This window comes from Lampetra planeri, chromosome 55, assembly GCF_965212315.1.
Source record: "Lampetra planeri chromosome 55, kcLamPlan1.2.h2, whole genome shotgun sequence".
Lineage (NCBI taxonomy): Eukaryota > Metazoa > Chordata > Hyperoartia > Petromyzontiformes > Petromyzontidae > Lampetra > Lampetra planeri.
In genome coordinates this window covers 4132523-4157918 of record NC_136161.1, presented here as the reverse complement: position 1 = coordinate 4157918, position 25396 = coordinate 4132523, and the positions used below count along the sequence as shown (strand labels likewise).

The 25396-nt window shown below is 49.8% G+C and overlaps 1 protein-coding gene across 3 annotated transcripts; it reads right to left on the bottom strand.

Moving 5' to 3' along the window:
• LOC144735586 (uncharacterized) lies at positions 1-25196 on the bottom strand. Of its 3 annotated transcripts, none has more exons than XM_078618019.1 (3): positions 24751-25196; positions 2921-3098; positions 1-2307 (listed from the first exon to the last, which is right to left on the bottom strand). In XM_078618019.1, the coding sequence occupies exons 2-3, from the start codon at positions 3055-3057 to the stop codon at positions 1884-1886; spliced, it is 561 nt and encodes a 186-aa protein (XP_078474145.1). In that variant the 5' UTR covers positions 3058-3098; positions 24751-25196; the 3' UTR covers positions 1-1883. The 3 variants fall into 3 exon arrangements, with proteins under 3 accessions (XP_078474145.1, XP_078474144.1, XP_078474147.1); XM_078618018.1 differs by lacking the exon at positions 24751-25196 and adding an exon at positions 13331-13448; XM_078618021.1 differs by lacking the exon at positions 24751-25196 and adding an exon at positions 3642-3805.
• Between the last annotated feature and the right edge of the window lie 200 nt (positions 25197-25396).

The window sequence follows — 25396 nt, the reverse complement described above, 5'->3', positions numbered from 1 at the left end:
TATTGTTTTGCGATGCATATTGATTTATTCCAGAGGACAACCATTGTGATCTTTCCAAACAGTTATACCGATTATATCTGTAAAATGTGCGTTTTCCAGTAACAAGGTTAAACTGAAAGGCAGCCCCGTTCGCAACATAATACAGCCAATGAATCAACAAAGGCAATTGATACACGTTGCTACCAAGTGCGTATCATATACACGAATAATACTCATAGGATTAGCATTCGCGGTGGGTTGACAGCTAAAATACACACTGTCCAAAACCACGCAGCGTATTACAATTATAATAATCACATCTATTGCACGATATTGTTCTTAATCTGATGGACAGGAAGCAAAACATCAAACACGCATCCTACGAGCTCCTATTGTAAGGTCGAATTAATTCATGTGACATTTTCATTCCGTTTACATCAATTCTTAAAGAATATAGTCTGTGTGTGTGTGAATACATTGGAAACTCATTTCGAAATTTAAAATGCAATTCTTTAGAACTGCTGCTTGTTGTCGTTGTGTTTAGTTTGTTGTCCTTCCCACCGTACCTCCACTGAGTGCGGTTGGCTACGTTACGGTGGTGCTAAATAAATTCAACAAGCAATACGATGTGCGAGGGATATTTCAAAATGAGTGCCCCTAATTTTTCTTACCCAATGTGTTTCATTGCTCAACTGAACCTATCCCCCCCAAAGACGAGTAGATATTCAGATTAAAACTAAAAAATTGTGTTGTCCGGTTGGATCACTTAGCAATTGTTATTATTCGCTTTTACCGTAGTTCTTCATTTTCATGGAATTTCGAGAGTCGTCTTCGATAATGTGAATATATCAGCGTTTCTATTTCGCTTAGATCTTATTTATTTTTAACGTACAGCGCTTTAAAATACTTCAATAGAAAAAAATCTGATTGTAGAATATATCGAAATTTGAGAGATATTAAAATAATTTTTACCGTTCGGATAGCTACAGGAGTAGTGCTGCTTGGAAGTGAATCGCCAAGTAAAATGCAATGTTTAACTGCACACCTATGCTGGTTACCATACGTCGACGGTGATTGTGAGCAGACAACAACAGGAAGTGGCCACTGTCTGTTGTTGTCTGCTCCAAAGTCTACGTTTGCGACTCAGTTGAACCCACTACACATGTGTACGGTTTAAGCACTTGATTTGTGATTAAAATTTCCAAGAATAACAATGTTTTATAACTGTTTTTAGATTATTAATTTGGGCTGAAGGGAAAATCCATGAGTTATTAATTCATGTCAAAATCTCAGGTGTCATGGTTAATGCGCAAACTAGATAAACCGCACATGGATAATCGAGAGTCTACTGAGTATATACATGTATATAAGCCACATCTATTCAAGCCGCACTTCAAGTAATCTTAACATGCCATAAGTATGTCGGGCTTATGACGTGTCGGCGGTACTTAACATCAAACTAACATTTTTGTTTGTCCATAATAGTTTTTTTTGTCCGTAATACATTTTTTTTTGTAACGATTTCTGTTTTACCAGGTAAGGTCCCACTGAGCTGCTATGTAGCCCTTTTATAGAAGCGACTTGTCCCTCACAAATGATAGCTCAACGAAGCGGCTTATCATTACGTGGTAATTTATAGGAGCCAAATACTCTAAAAGCATGTTTCTAAATGTGGAGGGAGGACAAATCCACACTACCACGGAGAGAGAGAGACACGCAAACTCCAAATACACAATAGGTTTGAGGGTCGGGATCGGACCCACGACCTCCCACATACCAGGCGAGGTAGTTAACATCTAGCCGACGTGATGATGATGCAGAAAGAATGAGATAGGGTCTGGATAGAAACCCACGGCCTCCTGCATACCAGGTGAGGTAGTAAACACCTCCTAGCCACCATGGGGTTACAAGCCCATGAGCTGCACACGGATGATAGACCTGTAATCGTCGATCATTGTGGCCGTCACCGCGAGATTCATCGTGCTATTGGTGACCGTGGCGGCGGAGTTGCCGGCCTTCTTCTTGTCAAAATCGTACGGCTTGTCCCGGGAGTGGTCGATCTCCTCCAGGAGTCGATTCGACGCTCCGACGTAGATCTTGCCCACGTTCTCCAGCTGAACGGCGACCGTTCGGTCGTAGACGATGCACGCGTAAGGGCTGCTGAAGAAGATGTCCAGGCACCTTTCGGTGTCCCGGATGGCGTAGCGCAGCACTCCGAGGCAGCCTTTCAAGCCTACAGTGTGCTTGCGGAATCGGCAGGCGCGCTTCTCCCTGGGTTTGATTTCCGTGTGCGGGGGGTAATCCACCACGCCGTGAGGGGACACGTAGCTGGAGGGAGAACGATACAACGGTCGCGTTGCGAGCGGTTCGGAATCAGAATCTTTGTTTATCCTGGATAATGCGTGTGCTGTCTGTGTCTTTGTCTCACACACAAGTCAAAGGTCATCTGTATAGACTTAACATACTGCTGGGACAAGTGTTGTTAGCGAGTAGCATCTAAAAACGATAGGAGTGCAAAGTATAGTAAAGGTAAGCAAATCACTAACAATAAATACGTAAAAATACTAAAATTACACTTTTTTACATTACCAGATAAAGCTTTCATAGATGTTACTCGCTAACAGCACTTGTCCCAGCAGTATGTTAAGTCCATACCGAGGACCTTTGACTTGTGTGTGAGACAAAGACACAGCACACGCATTGTCCAGATCCACGTGAGCGATTTTCGTGTTTAGTTTCTTGTTCTTCTCCCGCACCTCATATTAGCGCGATTGGCTACGTACGGTGCGAAAGAAGTTCAACATACATACACAGAGACCCACAGACACCCAGACCCACAGAGACTCACAGAGACACCCACAGAGACCCATAGAGACCCACAGATTAGCACGGTAGGCGACGTAGGGTGCGAAAGAAGTTCAACATGCGTGCGCGTACTCACGTCGGATTTTCGAGTGTGTATGTCGATAGGTTGGTGATCTCTATGGCAACCGCGACACTTGCGGACATCCCGGCCAGAATAGCCTCGACCGCCTTGCCCTTGTGCTCGGCCTCGCTCGGCGATGATTTGTGGGACATGGCTCCCTCTGACGCTCACCCTCAGTCCACGTGCGCGATTTCTGAGCACGTGGCAAGACATACGCACATAACGACAACAGCAAGACGTGACATCACAATCAGAACATAGTATTTCTACTGCAGGAGGAATCGAATGAGCTATGAAGCTCTTTGTTCACAGATGTCCAATAGGGGGCACGGGGTAAGAACGTCACAGCAACAAACACAATACACACAAACATGATAGCAGTCCAAAGTAAAAGTTAAACAAATCACCCAAACTACACACAGAGACAACACTAAGCCATCCCCCATCCGACCAGGCAAAGCCCACTGAGGCATCAACTTATTTTTGTAGAACCTACCCGGCCGTCACAAATTGATAATCGCTCAAGAGAATGGCCTCGCGTCATCTGGTCACTCGTAGCGTCACAGGATGACGTGTGCAAAATCAATCGACGTCACGTTCAAAGGAAGCGTGTTCAATAAAAAAAACTCCTTTAAAAAAGTTGTTTTTTAAACAACGGTTTTATTAACAACTTCGTTTAACTCGCGGTCGAGAAGTACGCCAATGATGCGATGGCTGCTCCCACATCAACGCTTACTTGAATTAATTGATGACTTCCGTAACTCGTTCACACGGAGCAGACGATTCGAGAGTTTAGGGACCGCGGCGTTTTTGACCTACACAAATATATATAAATAATACGGCGTCCATACAAAATGTGAATTGCATTAAAGTAGCGAATTAATTGATTAATTTATGCCGATTTTGATACAGGCATGCATTGTTGTTGGATCTGAGTACGTGTGTCAATGGAATTGATTGGACAACAGGAAGTAGACAATTTTGATTTCAAGATTTGACCACGACAAACATAGGAATCAAGTTAAGTAAAACCGTTGAAAAAAATTTATTAAAATTATGCGAAGGAAAAGAGTCGGCCTTGTCGAGCAAAATGACATTTGTTTTTCATTTCGTCCACCAGTGGGCCAACTGTAGCGATGTCGCTTGGGCTTTTTTAAATCCTTTATATTAAGTTCACTTGCTTGCTTGCGCGCTTACGACCGTGCAAATCTTTCGGTCGTTTTTTAACCCACTTCCCGTGATCCAATCGAGCTGACATTTTGCACACAGACTCGTTGTGCGTGACAATTTATTTTCGTAAAATTTTTTCTCCAAAATTTTCCACTTTTTAGGGAATTTTTTTTTCATATTTTATTTAAAATACCAATGTGATGAAAATGAAACTCTTACTCAAGAAAAACAGAAATGAATAATACAATAAAACGGGTTAATTTTTTCCATTCCGCCAGCAGAAACTATTTCAGCGAACCGGATTTCGGCGACACGTGAACGCTGCCATAACCGGATTCGGGGTGTTTTCTTTTTTGTGGCTTAGATCGCGTGAATATGAACGTGTGTTGTTAAACCCGCCACCACCCGATATGGCCAGTTAGTAAAGGGTCTGTCATGTAAACGGGCAGCAGCGTGTTTAACGATACAACATCTATGTTTACGCGATCTAACGCCCCCAAAAAAGTCTCTATTATGTGTAAGATTGCTCAAACGTTAAAGTTTGTCGCGTGACATCAAGAGGGTGCCAGCCTTTGTTACAATATACCTACAGTTGTATAAACTGTGCAACTATGAAGGATATTTGTATTTATGTTACCAGGTGGAAAGCCCCACTAAGCTGCTGTTTTGCTCTTTTTCAGAAGCGACCTGGCTATCATCAGCACGTAGACATTCATAGTGACCAAATAATCTAAATGCATGTAAAATCTAAACTAAACTATGTTTAATTTTATTTTGCCAGGTAAAACCCCACTAAGCTGCTATGTATCTTTTTTTCAGAAATGACCTGGCTATCACAAATTATAGCCCAACGAAGCGACTTATCATCATGATGTGGACATTTATATCAGCAGCCGAGTAACTATAAACGCGTGAGATGCTGATTATAAACGTGGTGGGGAAAAACAACCGGAGGATGCTGAGAAAAATCCACGCGACCACGGGGAGACAGACACGCAAACTGCAAATATACAACAGGCGTCATGGTCGAGATCTAGCCCACTACGACCTCCTGCATACCAGGCGAGGTAGTTAACATTTCCTAGCCACCTCGGTTCAAACCGGCATAAGAAGGCAAGGAGTTGGAGTCATACCGGTTCAGTCAGGGTGCCGCGGTGGCTGGGAGATCTTAACTACCTCGTCTGGTATACAAAAGGTCTTTGTTTCGATCCCGACCCTAACGCCACGGTGGCCAGATGTTAACTACCTCGCCTGGTGTACAAGAGGTCGTGGGTTCAATCCCGACCCTAACGCCACGGTGGCTGGGAGATGTTAACTACCTCGCCTGGTATACAGGAGGTCGTGGGTTCGATTCCCACCCTCACGCCGGCGGTATATTTAGAGATTGTGCGTCTCGCTCTCTCCCCCGTGCTCTGTAAGTCTCTGTGTGAGTCTGTGGGTCACTGTGTGAGTCAGTGGGTCACTGTGCGAGTCCATGGGTCTCTGTGTTAGTCCATGGGTCTATCTGTTAGTCTACGGATCTCTGCGTGTGTCTCTGTGTAAGTTGTTTTTTGTGAGAATCAGTGGGTCTCTGTGTGAGTCAGTGGGTTTCTGTGCGAGTCCATGGGTCTCAGTGTAAGTCCATGAGTCTTTATGAAAGCTGAAAAATTACAAATACCCTACAAAGAAAACGGGAAGCAACAGAAATTTTTTTCGCAAGCAGGATAATATTAAACATTTCATAGTAGTGTAGTGTATCGTGTAGTGTAGTGTATAGTGTAGTATAGAGGAGTATATATTGTAGTGTATCGTCTAATGTACGGTAGTGTATAGTCTAGGGTATATTAGTGTTATAGTGGCAATATATTATGTACTGTATAGTGTATATTGTAGTTTAGGGGAGTGTATATAGCATCAGACAGCGCGCGATGCGGTGACACTCTTTCTTCGATGGCCAGCCAAAAGCCGCTGGTGCTGTGAGGATGATCAGTTCGGTTTATTTAGAATAACCCTGTGAGATAAGAAGCTCTGAAATCATGACCAGAGTTTGCGTGACGCGATGTTTATAGCTCCTTGACGAGATGAGCAGCGAGGTGGCATTGTGTGGTTCCTTTTATCGCAAGCACACTTTTGGTGTGTGTATGTGTAGTGTAACGAGTTGCGACCTTGTGTAATAAACGACTGGACCACGATGTCTGGCTCAGTGTCCTTTATTATTCGGTTCGTGCTGTACACCCACACGGGTGTCTTTACTCTGTAGCTTCTCCACGGTGCTGACTCCAATGTCGGCCCGATCCACAACAGCAGCTCCGCTGCTGTTTCTCTCACACAGCCCCCCTTGGCTGTACTCGCTGCTGCTCTTCTCCCTCCGCAGCTCTCCCAGCTTCTTGCTCTCTCTCTCTCTCTCCGCAGCTCCTCCTGGCAGCCACACCGCTGCCTCTAACAAGCAGCCCCCTCTATCTCTCTCTCTCCGCAGCTCCTCCTGGCAGCCACACCGCTGCCTCTAACACGCAGCCCTCCTGGCTGTCTCCTCCTCAGCTGCACACCACTCCGCAGCTTCCTCTTATCTTCGGGGTTGGCTCCCAATGGCCGTCGGCGCCCCCCCCTCTCCACACTTGCCCGCGTGGCCTCACTCTTTTCCGCTCACACCCCGACTACCTTCCCCTTCCGGTTTACCCGCTTAAAGCCCCGAACCTTACCCCCACGTCACATGACTCCACCCCCCGTGACGTCACCTCCGGAAGGTCGCTTACGCCCGCATTACACCACCCTCCCCCGTAGAAAAATCCCAGCCGACCTCGGCTGACCAATAGCAAATCGTAATGCGGCGAACCGAGCTTCCCCCCCTTAAAGGACACTAAGCATATAATGTAACAGCAAGAACAACAACAACGCAATCAACATCAACGATCGTACAAAAGCATGCAATAAATACAACTGTAAGAAGAAAATAACAAGACAGCAACAATCAACGAAACGTAAGCGATTTGGAACGTGTGCGGGTCGCCGGCCCGTCCCGGACGGTCGGCGGCCCACTCGCAGAACGGGAACGCGATGAAAGTCGAGGAACGACAGGGGGTAATCCCCCTCTCGCAGCTGGAAGTCCACCGCCGTCCCGTGTCTCTAAAGAGTTAGTCTTGGGCTCGTCCTGTGACCGTGCCCGCAGCTGGGTCGGAAGGGCTGCAGGGCTCGAAGGTCCCGCAGACCTGGCAGGCGTCCTCCGAGCAGGGCCCCACGTCCCCCGCAATGTCACGGCCGGCCTGTCTGGAACAGGTACGACAGGCGCTCTAGCAAAATCAATGGACGCAGGCAGGGGAGAGTCAGCAGCAACAGACCCCGGCAAGGCAACATTGGGGGATGACGCATCATGTAAGGGAGCAACATATGGTTTCAAGCGCGACGTATGCACAACCCAGCGACGAGACCCAATCTGGACGCGTGCTGTCTGTGGGTTGGGAACCGCAATGAGGCGTACGGGACCATGCCAGGGTTTGTGCAATTTCGGCGAGGTCCCCGGACGTACCTGTGGACAATGAAGCCAGGCTAGGTCCCCAACCTTCCAAGGGCACTCCCCCTCAGACCGTCGCGCATATCGCTCGTTCCGGGCCTGGGCTTTGGCCGTAGCCACGCGGGCATTCTCCCGCGCCTCCGTGACTCGGCGAACCGTGTCCTGAATGTATTCAGGAAGTGGTTTCCGAGGTCCCTTCACCCCAGTTCCCAATTGCACATCCACCGGCGGCACGTTTTCCCGACCATACATAAGGTAAAACGGCGAATATCCCGTAGCCGCATGAGGCGTCATCCTGTACGCCGAAAGCACCCCGGGGATGTGCAGATCCCAATCTGATTGTTGTTCACTCACGGTATGGCAAAGCATGGCAGACAATGTCCTGTTCAGCCGTTCAACCATACCATCCGTCTGCGGATGGTATGGGGATGTCCGTACTTTCTTAGTCCCAAGGCCCGCGCACACTTCCGCCAATAATTTAGAAGAGACATTCCTGCCCTGGTCCGTGAGGAGTCTCTCAGGCGCCCCCTTATCCATAATATACCCAAACAAAAAGGCGTCGGTAATGGCCGCGGCCGACTGATCAGGCAACGGCCAGGCCATCGGCCAACGGGAGAGGTACTCAACCCCCACCAGCAAATATTTATTACCCCTCGCCGATGGTGGAAAAGGTCCCAATATGTCCAGTGCCACCAATTCATTGACTCGAGACACCTGAATCGACTGGAGAGGCGGCACGTAAGGATGTTTCGGCGGCTTACGTTGTGCACACGCAGGGCACGCGCGCACGTGCCCTACGACATCTGTCGCCATGCCGTGCCAAAAATAATGACGTTGCAACGTCAACAAGGTCTTCTGCACCCCTAAATGTAAGAGAGTGTCACAATGGAGGGTTCTAATCAACTCGAACCGCAAGGACGTTGGTACCACCAGGCGCCAACGTTCCTGGAACCCCTCCCGCCACATAAGCAGACCATCTCGGAGAGCGGTTTGCGGCCCCACAGCCGTACTCGGACTCCCATTGTCCTTAGCAGACCGCTTCCGCAAGGACACCAATGACTCATCCATCATCTGTTCCCGGATCCAGACAGACCGCGGCAGATTCAAAACCCCGTCAGCCGGTCCCGGTTCCATCGGAGTGTCCGACTTCTCGACGGCCAACGTGAGCGGCTGAGGGGGGTTTGGAATCGGCGAACACCTATGCGTCCCCGACTCACATTTACAAGGGGCGCGCCGCGGTAATCTGGAAAGTGCGTCAGCGTTCGCATGGCGCACACCCTTCCGATGTTGAATTTGGAAGGAAAATTCCTGTAGCGTGTCCAACCAACGTGCCAACTGTCCGGATGGCTGGTCAATTTTAAGGGCATATTGCAAGGCCGCATGATCCGTACGCACAATAAAAGAACGACCGTAGAGGTATGGTCGAAATTGCCGTAGGAAAAAAACAACCGCCAATAGTTCTCTGCGAGTGACACAGTAGCGGGTTTCCGCAGGAGACAAGACTCGGCTACCATACGCCACGACACGCTCTACACCCCCTTTAGACTGTGATAACACCGCCCCAATACCTGTGTCACTTGCGTCCGTATCAAGAATGAATGGGTGATCGAAATCGGGATAATCCAATGTTGGGGCCGTGGCCAATAGATCACGCAGACTCCGAAAGGCCGCCTCCTCCGGCTGTCCCCAACCAAACTTCCGTCCTTTACCCGTAAGGAGATGCAAAGGCCTCGCAATCGTCGCAAAACCCGGCACGAATCTTCGGTAATACGAGGCAAATCCCAAAAACCGCCGAACATCCCCCACGGTGGCCGGAGTCGGCCAATCCCGGACGCACGCCGTCTTTTCCGGATCCGTGGACACTCCCTCAGCGCTCACAATGTGCCCCAAATAGCGGACGGACCGTTGCAGTAGGTGACATTTCTTTGGTTTGAATTTCAATTTGGCAGAACGCATCCTCGTGAACACTGTCTCCAGCCGCGTCAAATGTTCATCGAATGTGCGGCTGAAGACAATGATATCGTCCAAATATATAAGACATGTCTCCCACTGCAACCCCGTCAAAACGAGCTCCATCAATCTTTGAAATGTAGCAGGGGCCGCATTCAATCCCATCGGGAGACAGTTGAATTGAAATAACCCCTGCGGCGTACGGAATGCGGTTTTCTCCCGTGAGGACTCGTCAAGGGGAAGCTGCCAAAATCCCGAAGAGAGGTCCAGTGTGGAAAAGAACTTAGCCCCCGACAATGCGTCGAGGGAGTCATCCATACGCGGCAGGGGGTACGCATCTGCCACCGATATCTTATTCAATTTGCGGAAATCAACACAAAATCGCAATTTGCCATCCTTCTTCTTAACCAAGACGACTGGAGCGCCCCATGGGCTGTTAGATGGCGATATAATGTCCGCAGCCAACATGTCTTCCACTGCCCCCCTTACGTGTTCTCGTTCCGCAGGACTCATCCGATGCGAATTTAATCGAATAGGGGCAGCATCGCCCGTCTCAATGTGATGGTAAAGTAAGGAAGTGCGGCCCAAATCCAAATCATCGGAGCTGAACACATCGGAATATGTCAACAACAATTTACGCAGCGCACCACGTTGCTCCATGGACAGGGAAGAATTTTCGTCACATAATTGAGCAACCCAACGATCATCCGAACTCCTTGGCTCGGAAACCCCAGCAACAACTCCCCGGCTATGTGGACAATCATGGGTCGCAAACGCCGTAGTGGCATGTGCCACAACCGTACCGGCCGGGACACGGACGTTTTCTCCCCCCGCATTAAGCACCTGTAAAAACGGTAATTGATCCGGCCGGACGATGGTCTGTGCCCCCACTAACGCCAACCCGGTTGTTATCGTGGCGGACGGTGACAACAAGACCCCTACTGCTCCTAGCCGATCAGGCAGGGGCTTCCGATACCGCAAGGGTATAAGCATCTGTGTACCAGGTGGAATGTCCACAGATGCGACGGACAGCGCCTGCACTTGTACGGCCGAAGCAGGTCGCCCCCAGGGCGACGGCAGAAACGAGATTTGACGGCCCCCCGGCAGTTCAATACAATTCTCATTGATTTTGATCAAAATGGGCATCTTAGCCAAAAAATCGGTGCCTAACAAACAAGGAACCGCCAAAGATCTCGATATCAACACAACACCCGAGGCCGACACATCCCCAATAGATATCTTAGCATCCACCTGACCCACGATGCCCATGCTACCCCCGTTCGCAGCGACGCACGACCCATAAACCGGACGCACAGCCCCCGACGGAATGCCCAACAGATGGAAAATGACATCCGATATAATAGTCGCAGACGCCCCCGAGTCGACCAAAATGCGCACGTCCACACCTTGTATGGACCCCGGTACAGTGGACGAACCCGTAGCGGCCGCGACAACTCTCCGTGCCAATTTGCGCCACTGCGTAACTGAATGACAAAGCCCCGTCGATGGCCTTTCTTTAACAACAACAATAGGATCGCGCAACACAGGTGGTGGGTGAGGTGGAAAGCCTTGCCGAGTGTCTGGTGCGTGCCGACATGCCTGTTTCGGAGGATCTTTAGCCGACTTGACCGGTGCCGAGGCCTCCTGCTGCGGCGGAGCCGGGAAGCGGGCCCAGCAGTCTCTGGCGTAGTGGCCCCTACGCCCGCAGCGGAAACATTCGGCCTCGTTGCGCCGAAGCGCAGGCCTCGCCTCCTGACGGCCCCGTTCTGGTAGCACCGCGCGCGGTCTCGGCCCGCCGCGTCCCGTCCATGGAGCGGAGGCGGCCGTCAGTTGTTGAGGGCCCCGGTCATCCGGAACATAGACGGCCTGCGCAGGGTTCCACCCCAGCGCATCCCCTTCTTTGACGGGCCCCCCCGTCCACGCCGTCACTTGTTTCCAGCGACGGAGGTTGAATTGCGCATCGAGACACTTAGCAGCCATCCGGGAAGTTAGCTTCTCATGCCCACACACAGGCATGGGGATCCCTAGATCCCGAGACAGCTCCAACATCTTCCCTAATATGAGAGGCTCAAGCAGGTCCTGTGGCGTCTCAGGATAAGCTGCCATGGCCAGCTCCAGCACCGCACCCCTGAACGCCACGGGCGACTCCTCTGGTGCTCGTTGTCGTTGAGCGAATCGCCGATGCGCATCATCTGGTGGCTCATAAGCATCGGCCATTTCTTGAAAAACACCACATAAAGTTGCCTTCTTATCGGTCGCTATGGAACGGAAGAATCGGACAGATTCGTCGTCCAGAAGAGTCGGCAACACCTCCAAAGCCTCCGCATCGGTCCATCTTGCTGTGCGTACCGCCGCCAAGAAGCGGCAGGCGAACGCGCTCCAGTCCCCACCGACGGAAAATTCTTTAACCGTTGTAAGGTGGCGACTCCGACTCCTCTTCCCGCCGTCTTCCAATGGTGGTAGTTGTGATGGCAAATTCAAAATGGCGTCGGCCCGCGGCGTGGCCAAGATGGCGGTTTGGCGCCACGGAGCGCGCAAAATGGCGGCCTCTTGCCGCGTGGGCAATGGCGGCGGCAGGACAGGCAACGTGGCGGCCCGCGGAGCACCACTTGCATCATCCATCGTCCCTGGCGCGACGAGATGGCATAGATGCGCCAGGACGTCCTTAAGTGCCTCCAGTTGTACCGCCATCGCTTGCCATCGTTGATCCGCGTCTGATAATGTCGACGGACCCGCCAACCCGCCAACATCCTCCACACCCGTTCCCGTGGTCGCCTCAGCCTGGCTCTCCTCCTCCACCCCAACAGGATCCGTGGTTGGAGGGAGTTCGTCGTCGTCGGACGAAGAAGCCGATGCAGGCGCCGGATTAACTTTCTTCCTCACTTGTTTCGACATGCCGTTGCACTTCCGACACCAGTGTAATAAACGACTGGACCACGATGTCTGGCTCAGTGTCCTTTATTATTCGGTTCGTGCTGTACACCCACACGGCTGTCTTTACTCTGTAGCTTCTCCACGGTGCTGACTCCAATGTCGGCCCGATCCACAACAGCAGCTCCGCTGCTGTTTCTCTCACACAGCCCCCCTTGGCTGTACTCGCTGCTGCTCTTCTCCCTCCGCAGCTCTCCCAGCTTCTTGCTCTCTCTCTCTCTCTCCGCAGCTCCTCCTGGCAGCCACACCGCTGCCTCTAACAAGCAGCCCCCTCTCTCTCTCTCTCTCCGCAGCTCCTCCTGGCAGCCACACCGCTGCCTCTAACACGCAGCCCTCCTGGCTGTCTCCTCCTCAGCTGCACACCACTCCGCAGCTTCCTCTTATCTTCGGGGTTGGCTCCCGATGGCCGTCGGCGCCCCCCCCTCTCCACACTTGCCCGCGTGGCCTCACTCTTTTCCGCTCACACCCCGACTACCTTCCCCTTCCGGTTTACCCGCTTAAAGCCCCGAACCTTACCCCCACGTCACATGACTCCACCCCCCGTGACGTCACCTCCGGAAGGTCGCTTACGCCCGCATTACACTTGTAACAATGAGAGTGACGAGTGCATACCTGTCAACCCCTTATCAGAGCCTACCTTAAGACAGTCCAATTCAGACCTTATTGGTCATAATTCTCAACGTTCATCCTACAAAGTCCCATCACAAGGAGAGAAACACAAACAAATCTACAAACACGTTATTTTTGTTTTGCCCATATTGAAACAGATGTATAGACCTTAAAACTCAATTTTCCTCTACAAGAATACGGCTAAACCGTATGGGTTGACATGTATGCGACTGCAACCTCGTAATAATTATAACAGCGGCAGGTTAAACGCAACTCACCGTGCCAGCGAGTGTCCGCCTTCGCCTGACTGAATCCCGGAACCCTCCGAACTTGTGAAACCCAGGTATAGCACAGGCGGCGTGCTGCCAACTCACGGTAGCCAGTGCACTCGTCCAATAGGCGATACCTGTATTGTTCAAATGGTGATGATGCGCATGTATATATATGGCCAGAACAGACACGAACCGGCTCGCATTTACCCTGCTCCAGCTAGATTCATTCAGAATATGCCAACTGAAAGGTCCGTGCTGCTGCTACAATGTTTCGTTTAATTGTTCAAGACAAAGTTGCATTAGTGGGCTCCTCCAGCAGGCAAGGTCAAATTCAATGGTTCATCACCCCCCCTCCCAATCATCGCTTCTCCTACCCTCACCTGGCCTAACCGTCCCACCTGACACTCACCCAACCCTCCAGCTCTTTTCCCTTTTGACTCCCCGTGCCCCCTAACCAATCAGAGTGTGGAGTGTTTGCTCTCCAGCGTTCTTGATTCATCTGTCAGAGGGATCGTGTGGGACAATCGCTACACACTGAGCATATTCGATGAACGAAAACAGGGCAACATGAAGGTCTCACCCGACTGCCCGAGATGCCCTCCCGGTACAACACAAACCTACTCCCTCTCCTCATGGTCTTGCCCAGGCATTTGAGAAACGTTACCATGATGTCCCGAATTGTTTTCCCCTTCAAAAAATTGCGCGGCACGAACCTTTCGCCCATCGACGGAGGAGCCACTGGTGGGGTTTGAAGCACTGAAAAGGTATCGAATCCTCAGCGTGTAATGCTCCAGAACTTTCACATAATTTGCCGGAGAGATCATGAACCTCCACCAGCTACCTGGAAATTACGCTACAACTCGATCCTGGCACGTGTGAGCATGGAGCATCCTGAGCTACAAGCTCAAGAGGAAGGAGTTCGATGACACATGGCATCCCCTCATGCAACAGGGCCTGTATAGCTGTCAGTCCCTTACCAGTGCCGATCTTATTACAGCCCCCTATTTAGACCTTATTTGTCATTCGGTGCCCCTTATACATCTCAACGTTTATCCTACAAAGTTCCATCACAAGAGAGAAACACGAACAAATAGACATTATTATTATTTTTAAATTTGAAATTTTCGTGACTGCAAGGATCCATACTCTTTGTTTTTTCGGTAAAGTCACGTAGGTGAAAATAAAATGAAAACAACTAAATCACGACGTTTCGGAGGCAACACAAGCCTCTGTCATCAGGTGGAACTGCTACAGCAAAACTTACTGTAGTGAGTAGATATAACTATTTGAGACACGTGATTATATAGGATGATAAGGGGGGAGGAGCCAGGGAGGATTAATAAAAAAAAATTATGATGCAGGGGAGGGGAGGGTGAGTATTGGGAGGATAGGGATAAGAGAGATCCTGGGCATACTGCGCATGTAACACGGATGGCGGGGGGCGGCAGCAGCTGTTACATTGTGTAAATAACAGGACCCTGCGGGGTGGGCTGGTAGGAATAATACTAATACCGGTACAGGGATATCGACCGCACACACACGCACACGCGCACACACGCGCATAAACGTACACACGCACACACACACGCACACACACACACCGCACGCACACACACATACATGCACGCACGCACACGCACACGTAATGAAGTTGTGTTGCTACGCTTCCAGTTCGCCGTGAATAACGATCCGAAGCCCAATAGCGCCCATTCATCACGCCGCTCGAGTGGGCCGGACACGCACACACGCACGCACACACACGCACGCACGCAAACACACACGCACACACACACACACGCGCAGGGGGAGCGGGCGGCCATCTTGTCGGACGGACGGACGGACAAACGGACGCGGACGGACGGACGGACAAACGGACGCGGACGGACGGACAAACGGTCGGACGATATAATCTATTGGTGGTCTGGTCCACTTCGTTCCTACCAGTATATAAATGTGTCGTTAAACCCGCCACCACCCGACACAGCCAATTGGTAAGGCTTGTCACGTAAGCAGGATGTGCCAAACCTTACTAATTGGCGGCTATGTCTCGCAGCCCCCAGAAAGGGCATTACGCAACTTGCGTTCGTGATGCACGCCAGGTTAAGAACCACTGGTCGACGCGTTGACATCCAGTCCGACATTTGACTATTTTCTAGCACGAGCCTGATATTGATGCTTCGGTTTCAGGCTGTAATTAGTATTTTGCTCTCCCGCCAAGTTGAAGAGCAACGTTCATTGGACACACGCGGCCCCATGGTCGCTTGCCGTGTGGCAGAACATAGTGAACATTGACTTAAAGCTTTCGTGACTGCAGGAGTTCATATTCTTTAGGGTCTTTCGGTAGAACAAAACATTTTTTAAACAAAAAACAACGACGTTTCGATCGCAACGCAAGCAATCGCCATCAGGAGGGAAAAAAATGATGACGATTGCTTGTGTTGCGATCGAAAAGTCGTAGTTTTTTGTAACAAAAAATTCTATGTAACTTTACCGAAAGACCCAAAGAATATATTGAACATTACTAATTGGCCGCGTCGGGTGGTGGCGGGTTTAACGACACATTTATATTTACGCGATCTAACCCCCAAACACCTCTATGATTGATGCTATTGGTCGCGAAAGACCCTACGACGTGTACAGCAGAACATCTACTAGCAAAAATATGTTTTAATAATCACACATAATGCTACGTGAAGACGCTTGGGATGATAATAATGACAATAATTCAAATCTACAATGCGCATTCCATCCTAGGAGCCTAATGCACAATGCATGAAAGGCAGGGCACAATACCTATACTTATCGTTGGAGTGATGGACGGGATCATTTGTTGTTTACTGGAGTTCACAACCAGGGCGTGGGAAGCGAGCAAATGCCATAACACCCTAGGTTCGATTAAGAATGCAGAAAGGCCGGGGGCTGGTCAAAACGTTCTTCGTCGACGCTCGACAAAGGGGCCGCGTGTTGTGCGATGAACGGTGCTCTTCAACTTGCCCTGAGAACAGGAACAAAAAACGAATTACAGCCTGAAACCGAAGCGTCAATATCACACTCATAGGTCAGGAGGTATCCATTTATAGCAGGGGTGGGGAACCTTTTTTCTGCCAAGGGCCATTTGGATATTTATAACTTCATTCGCGGGCCATACAAAAGTATCAGCTTAAAATGTGCCTGTTATATTTGGTCAAACATTTAATTAACTCACCCCTAATACCCCTAATGTGATGGCTGGAACTGCTTCTCTTTGGCGAGGCGTGTGATGTTAGCTGGTAGACCAAATGATTTCGCGGGCCTCATACGGCCCGTGGGCCGGACGTTCCCGACCCTGATTTATAGGCTCGTGCAAGAAAATAGTCAAATGTCGGACTGCATGTCATCGCGTAGACAAGTACTTAACCTGGCGTGCATCACGCAACCGCTGGGGGTGCGAGATGCCCTTTCTGGGGTGTGCGAGACATGGGCAGATTGTTTTTGTAGAAGGCAAATCGTCGACAACACGAATTAAGTACGGGGCAGTTTCCTTTGTTTCATTAAACCCCCTCTGTGTGTATTAACATTGCACATCGTTATACCGATTGAGAATCAAAGGGGTGCAAAGGCTGCAGTCGAGGTTGAGAATAGTGCAATAACGAGCACGGCACGGGCTGCTGGATTAAACGTGCGGGTGGAGATGGCAGAGGCGAGGCAGAAGAAGCAAACGTGATACGAGGTGAGCTCAATGATAACCTCTACAAGCGACGGAGAAGCTCAGCAGGGGGTTGAAGCGTGCAGAGATCTCTCAAGCAAGGCCGTAGCTATGGAATCAACATTGGGGCTGGACCAAATCTTCCAAGGGATCTAAATTTGAAAACTAATTTCCTGCCTAAAAATATTGTAAAATTCACTAACACATAGGATGGACTCTTTGGTTCTTTCGGTAAAGTCACGTAGAAATAAAATACATTAAATAATAGAGTATGACGTTTCGATTGCAACACAAGAAACCGTCATCAGGTAGAACTAAATTTGAGAGAGAGACAAAACACAGACACACAGACACACAAGCAGAGAGAGACAACACAGACACACAGAGTACATGGGATGGACTTTTTTATTTTATTTTTACAATAATGTCAAATAGTGAGTTGTATTACATTGCTCTGTTTTTACTTTTTTACCATTTCTTGTTTCATTGTATGTAATGGCAGAGATTAGGGATTAAAAAAGTACAACCATAACCACAATCATATAAACAGAAATCTATGCATTGATTTACATGATGACAAGTCCACGATTGTAAATGTGGAGGGGAAAAACCGAAGGAGAAACAAAAAATCCACGCGACCACGGGGAGAGAGGCACGCAAACTCCAAGCTCCTGCATACCAGGCGAGATAGTTAACATCTCCTGGCCCACTCACCCACCCACCAGGGCCGTATTATGCAATAAGCAACAGTAGGCAGTGTGCCTGGGGCCTACTCACCCATCCACTCATTCAGCCACCCACCCACTCATTCACCCACTCACCCACCCACTCACTCATTCAGCCACCCACCCACTAACCCACCAACTCATTCAGCCACCCACCCACTCATCCACCAACTCATTCACCCACTCACCCACTCATTCAGCCACCCACCCACTCACCCACCAACTCATTCACCCACTCACCCATTCATTCAGCCACCCACCCACTCACCCACCCAATCATTCACCCACCAACTCATTCAGCCACCCACCCACTCACCCACCAACTCATTCACCCACTCACCCACTCATTCAGCCACCCACCCACTCACCCCCCGGGTTGTCATACACCCACCCACTCATTCAGCCACCCACACACTCACCCACGCACTCACCCACCCACTCACCCACCCACTCATTCACCCACTCACCCACTCACTCACTCACTCATTCAGCCACCCACCCACCCACTCATTCACCCAGCCACCCACTCACTCATTCACCCACTCAGCCACCCACTCACTCATTTACCCACTCAGCCACCCACTCACTCAGTCACCCACTCAGCCACCCACTCACTCATTCACCCACTCAGCCACCCACTCAGCCACCCACTCACTCAGTCACCCACTCAGCCACCCACTTAGCCACCCACTCACTCATTCACCCACTCACTCATTCACCCACTCACTCATTCACCCACTCAGCCACCAGGGCCGTTGTCATCCAATAGGCCACAGTAGGCACTGTGCCAAGGGCCTACGAAAAAAAAATGACCGTGTTTTTTTGGGTAATGATTAACAAAAAAAAATGTAACCGAGACATCTTCTTGAATAAATGTGTATTTATATAGCAAGGATAGGCATGGCGGTTATACAAAGAGGCAAGAGTCGTCCCAATGTCAATTCTGTTTTTATCAAAAGGTGAGACAGATGAATCACGGGAGATGAACTTTTCGAGATTTGTTTTTTTCCATTGCAAAATGATCAAAATGAACATCTTTCAAAGTGGTGTTTTTCGCACACCCACCCATGGATTGTGTCAAGTATGTTCGTGATCACTGATATTATCCTGCGACCTTCATTTAGCCCAAGGCTATCACGAAGGCGCTGATGTTAACTACCTCGCCTGGTGTGCAGGAGGTCGTGGGTTCGATCCCGACCCTGACGCCTGCTGCTGCTGTATATTTTGAGTTTGCGTGTCTCTCTCTCTCATCATTATCACAGTGGCTAGGAGATGTTAACTACCTCGCCGGGTATACAGGAGGTCATGGCTTTGATCCCGACAAACATGGCTCAGCCAAAACTTTCGAAATCACCAAAATAAAGCTATAAAACAATGTGACGGTGATCATAGGAACTGTGATTCAAATGTAACAATTAACGATATACGTAACATGTACGACCAAACTTTGCAGTCATAGCTGGCAGCATGAGTCACTCCATAACAGCAGGAGTATCAACATTTTTCAATGCACCTTTAAACATCAGCACACTATAATCAAAACTCAAGATCATACTTTGCAGCGGTCATCCGGAGTGATGCATTTGATTTCGGTCCACTCTGCATAGCAGTGGCAGCTCAGACGCAGCAGCAGCAGCAGCGGTAATCCTTCTGTAGCGATAAACATTTGGAATGCCGACTGCATGGCGCACAAACGGTAGTGCGGCCAGCAACCGCTGCCTTTTATGCCCCAGTGTAGCGGTGATTGTAGTGGTGAGTGTACTAGTGGTGAGTGTACTAGTGGTGAGCGTACTAGTGGTGAGTGTACTAGTGGTGAGTGTAGCGATTGTCTATTTGTTTGTGTATCTCCCTTGTGATGGGACTTTGTAGGATGAAGTATAGTGATAGATTTTTACCCTTTCAACTGGTACAAAAACGGACACCTTTATACAAGGCATCATGTTTGCAATAACCACAACACAAGCAGTCAAAATGCAAACAAAAATAATCAACTCGGATAATGATATGCACTGTCCTTGAAGTTGATTGGTCCACACCCGAGACAGCTTTTCTTAGAGCCTAGTCTCCATTGGTGTTGGACCAGATGACGCCAAAAGGCGTACAACTCAAAAACAGCGCACTATCAGAGTATTGAGAGCTCGGGGTAGGAATTTATACTATGAGACCTCCATTACCAGTGGCAAAAATATAGTGATAGGTTTTTACCCTTTCAACTGGTACAAAACTGAGACCTTTATACAAGGCATCATGTTTGTAGTATGAACTTTGAGATTTATAAGGGCACGGGGTGACCAATCAGGTCTGAATTGGTCTGTAATAAGGTAGGCCATTGATAAGGGGTTGACAGGTATGTAGTGATGAGTGTACTAGAGGTGAGTGTGCTAGTGGTGAGTGTAGTAGTGGTGATTGTCTATTTGTTTGTATTTCTCCCTTGTGATGGGACTTTGTAGACTTTGATATTATTAATAAGGGGCACGGGGTGAGCAGTAAGGTCTGACTTGGTCTGTAATAATGTAGGGCACTGATTAGGGGTTTACAGCTATGCAGGCGCTTCTGTATCAGGGGATGCCACGTGGCATCAAACTCCTTCCTCTTGACGGTGGAGGTTCACGATCTCTCCAGTTCAGGAGAATGGTCCTTCTGGCTATTATGGTCATGCACCGCACCATGTAGCTATTTAAAAGGACTTCATTTCGTTTGAACCAGGTAAGTCCCCCCCCCCCCCCCCCCCCATTCAGTGTCGCTCTTTTTCAGAAGCGACCTGGCCATCGCGAATGATAACAGCTCAGCGACGTGGCTTATCATCATCACCATCACGTGGAAATTTATGGTAGCAGCCAAATAAAAAACCGGAGGGCCCGGAGAAAAACCCACGCGACCACGGGGAAGACCGACAGAGAGAGATGTACGCCAACTCCAAATAAACAGCAGCAGGCATCGTCAGAGTTGGGATCGGGATCGAACCCACGACCTCCTGTTTACGAGACGAGGGGATTCACATCTCACCACCGTGGCTGAGTCGACTTAGGGGAGGCCCACGACCAGTTTTCTATATCCTTCTATATTTGGCTCACAGCTCATACTGCCACTGGGCATGATGACGTGCAGAAAGGGGAGCAGACATATTGATCTTTAATGATCGCGCTTTGTGATTTAAGTGTCTCCACACCGGCGTGCACTTTGTCGTGATAACAACAGTCTCGTGATTGATGGACAGGGCTTCTCCTTGTGGGCACATAGATGTAGTCACGTATTTCCGCCCTTCAAAGGGTAACTAGGAAACGCACCCCCTCTGTTCCACGCTGTGAGAGCCAATCGGCGCCGTGAACAGCTCACGGTCTCGAACATTTAACGCTGTAGGCGGGGGGGGGCACACTCGCCCGCTCTTTGCAAAAGATGCAGCCGCCCACCAACGGCTCCGTCGGGGGCGGACCAGGCGGTGGCAGTGGCAGAGATGAGGATGTTGCGGCGGATGTTGGTGTTTAACAAGGAAGGACAGGGAGGGGGAAAATGAAGAAGTGAGACTCGAGGTGGTAGAAATGACGGAGAAGACGAGAGAGAGAGCGAGAGAGAGAGAAAAGGCTCTGGTTGTGGGTTCGGTCATGTTGAGAGACGAAGGGGAAAATTACGTGGGGGGGGGGGGTCAGTCAAGAAGGTGGCAAGTGATGCAAGTTCAAGTTCATTTATTAGGTATAGCCCTGTGAGCCATCCGGCTCTTGAATCGGGTGCAACCGCAACAAACAAAAAATTAAAACATGAACAAGAAAACATCTTAAAGTGAATATGTGACTAAGTGCAAACAGAAAATCCAAGAAAAGACAGCATAATATTGCAGAAAAAGCACCGTACACCAACGCTGTGTGCAAAAATCCCAGTGGGATGCAGGTCAAACAACAACAACAACAACAACCACAAGACAACTTAGATTAAGGCCATCAGTCTTACTCCGTACTACGACAAACAAACATGGCCAAACCAATAAACTTTTCGAAATCACCAAGTGGAAGGAATGAGATGAAGAGTAAGAAGGCAGAAGAAGGGTTGGAGGGGGGTGTAGCGATGTGGTGCGATCGGAAGCGGAAAGAAAGATACTCTTAGTTCTTTCGGTAAAGTCACATAGGCAAAAAATGAAATCTAAATTAATAAAAATAAAAAACATTATTTTTATTAATTTTGATTATTTTTATTTAAAAAAAATAAAAATAATGTTTTTTAATTTTTATTAATTTTGATTTCATTTTTTACCTACGTGACTTTACCGAAAGAACTAAGAGTATGAATCCTTGCAGTCACGAAAGCTTCAAATCTGGAAAGAAAGATGGCGCAGAACGGGGCAGCGTGGAGGAGGTTGGCAAGGACAGCCGGACCCGCCCCCCCTTGCTGCAGCACATGAGAAGAAGATTACGACTACGACTGCAGCTCCGCTGGATACTGTACACCGCGGTGGCGATGACGATGACAAAAGCGTAGAAACAAACGCGCGATGGCGGCAATTTTGCGGAAGCCGAACAAACGGTGGTCTCCCCCCACCCACCACCAACTCGTAGCTTTGGCCACTAGGGGGCGGGGGGGGGCAAGGCACCCCAATCAAACGATAACGAGTTCATTGTCAAGCCGCTTAACAACCAATATTCCGATCCGTAGAGCCATAGGGAAATATATATATGATATCAATTTAATAATCGCGATCATAATGATTGAGTCATCCAGGAGAGTCGTGATGAGTCGTGGTATCGTCCCGTCGTTTTTTCGGGACGGGTTTGTGTGAGGGTCGCTAGCCCCCGAGATCCCTCCCTCGGTACCCCTAACGGCCGGGTTAACCTCATTACTCGCCCCCTCGCTGCTAGGCGAACCGCTGCTGCGTTCTTCACCCATGGGGTGAGAGCCGTCGCTCCAGGATTCCCCTCCCCCGCGGGTCCGCGTAGTAGGCATGGTTAATTACGTACGCGCACACCCACACACAGCTCTGCGCGGCACTCACTCAACCCTGACCACTCACGCTAGGATCGCGCACCTGTATTATACACGTCGTGAACGTGCGCGCACACACACATACAGCTCCACACGCGATACCCACTTTTGCGCCGCTCTGCGCCGCGCTCGCCGCTCACGTTATGATCGCGCACCTGGGGTACGCTGATTACGCACGCCGCGAGCTTACGCATACACAGTACCACACACGTTCACACTTATAACACGAGATCACACGAGGCCACGATCAGCTATTAATGATTTATTGTCTGCTACGTGGGACTGGTTGTTGAGTCAGTATGAATCGACGAGGCTGCCTACTCTACTAACCCGGAACCTATTCCCTATTTATCGTTCACGAAACACTTTTACCTCCTTACTCACGGTTTGAGGCACTCGACGTTCCGTGGGTTTTCCTCGCTGCTTGCCTCGACACGTCGCACGGACGTCCGGAGGGCAGAGCTGGGGCAGTCCTGGACGTTGGCTTCTCGGAGCAAGAGAGCGATTTCCCCTTTGCGCTCCCCATTTATCCTCCCTACCTCAAAGGGAATGCGACTCTGGACAATAGGCTCGCGACCCTCTCGCATGCGCACCGCCGTTCCGGGCGCTTTTGATATGCTACTTAATGCTCAACCTGCGCGGCGCAAATTCCAATCAATCCGCTTTTGATATGCTAATTAATGCTCAACCTGCGCGGCGCAAATTCCAATCAATCCCTTTCTCACGCAGGCCCCCCCCCCATTATCGCAGTTTATGCGGCGGCGTCCGTCACAAAGGTGCGCCGTGGGAATTTGTGCACGGCTCCCCGCGTGACCCCGCTCTCCCGATTACTCATACTAACAGCCGTATCCTTTAACTCCCCTAACAATGGTGCCTGCGTGTTTTCTAATGATGCTCCTCCATCACAATGCTTATTCCCTCTGCCTGCCCCGTCGATACTTGCGTGTGTGGGGTGTGTGAGATGCGTTTCCCCCGCGGTGGCCGAGTGGCCCCTCGCTGCGACCTTGCAACCTTAAGGCCGGTCGCAGCGCCGCGGTGCAAAGTAGCGTCGGGGGAGGTCGTCCAATTCCCTGGTCGCCGGAAACCGTGAAAGTTTAATCCCGATAAGGGCTTCTCGGATAAAAACCGGTCGGCCAGGTGACCTCCCCACGGAGCTCTATGGGGGGGGGGGGGGAATGCGTGCGGGTGTGTTCGTGTGAGGTGAGGTGAGGGGGACGCGGGGTCGGCTCCGTCGCTTGGTGGTGGCGAGGTCTTAGATGGGGCGCCTGCTGAACGGCTTCGTGGCGGCGGCATGACATTTGCTCTGACTGGATCGGTAAATAACTTTACAGGCAAACTCGAGTTGAAAATAAAATGCACGCACACACACACCGCGTTTGGTTGCTCAAATTCGACTCACGCGATGCGCGCGTACCTTGTACGCAAAGACAACATTTATGTATATAAAATGGAAATTTGTGAATGTGTGTCTGTTCGAAATGCTTAGCATACTTCCCAACATGTAACAAACTTAAAATGTGGCATGTGGGTAGCTTCCAGAGTGTACACAATGCAAAAGGTATTAAAAACATATTTTTGTATTTTTGGGGGGGGGGGGGGGGGCGCAATAATGGATATATTTTGCACGGCAAGTGAGCACTGACGTCACATCTGTGATATCACCTGCATGCGGTAGCGTCACGCAGTGTGCCTGAGGTCACGCATCCCTCCCCACCCTCCGCGTAGGCCGTGTATTAATCCAAGACAAGAATCCAAGTCTCGGGCGAAGCCAGGTAAGTAAAGCTATTTTATAATATATATATATTTGTTGGGTTATCTTGCATAAATATAAATGTGTCGTTAAACCCGCCACTGCCCGACGCAGCCAATTATTACAGATTTGTCACGTAAACCGAACGTGCCAATTCGTTACTGGTACAGCACTAACCGGTTGCGTGTTGGAGAGCTATTCCACAACAACATTTAAAATCTGAGAACAACGTTTCGCCAGTAATTACGACCGGCATCATCAGGCGGACATCCATATCTGTGTGGAGCAAGCTTACCGTTTGGTTCCTTAAATAGAGGAGTGGATGTGATGACGTCACTTGTGAGCCCTTCATAATGTAATAAAGGACTCTTTCTCAGTTTCGATCTCCGTTGTCCTTTATTTGGGTTCGTAGAATCTCGCTCTCACGGCGTCCTCGCTCAGGCCCGCGTCTCCTCCGACGATCACTCCACAGCCACCCTGCTGCTCCGCTCTGCAGCTAGCCTTCCACAGCCCGCTAGCCCTCTGCGTCCTGACACCGATGGCTGACGGTGCCGACGTCTCCCAACACGTGGCGATCGCGCCACTCTCCCCGTACTGCCCAGCGTGGCCTCCTCCCGTTTCACTCCGTCTCAACTCCCCGAACCCCTTCCGGTTCTCTCCCTAAATCCTCTCCCCCACGTGACCCTAACTCCTCCCTCTCCTCACGTGACCCAGACTCCGCCCCCCTCAATCCTTGCTCGCATTACAATATTAATGACAATGGGTATCCATTGGGTTTAACGACACATTCACATTTACGCGCTCTAACCCAAATAAAACCGACATTATGGATGGCATTTGTCGCGAAAGCCTGCGTAGAATGCATTTCCATGCATGCCGAGTTTCAAATCCCACGCGTTATCATCGTCAGCGGCCCGCTGTGATGAATGTATTGGTTCAAC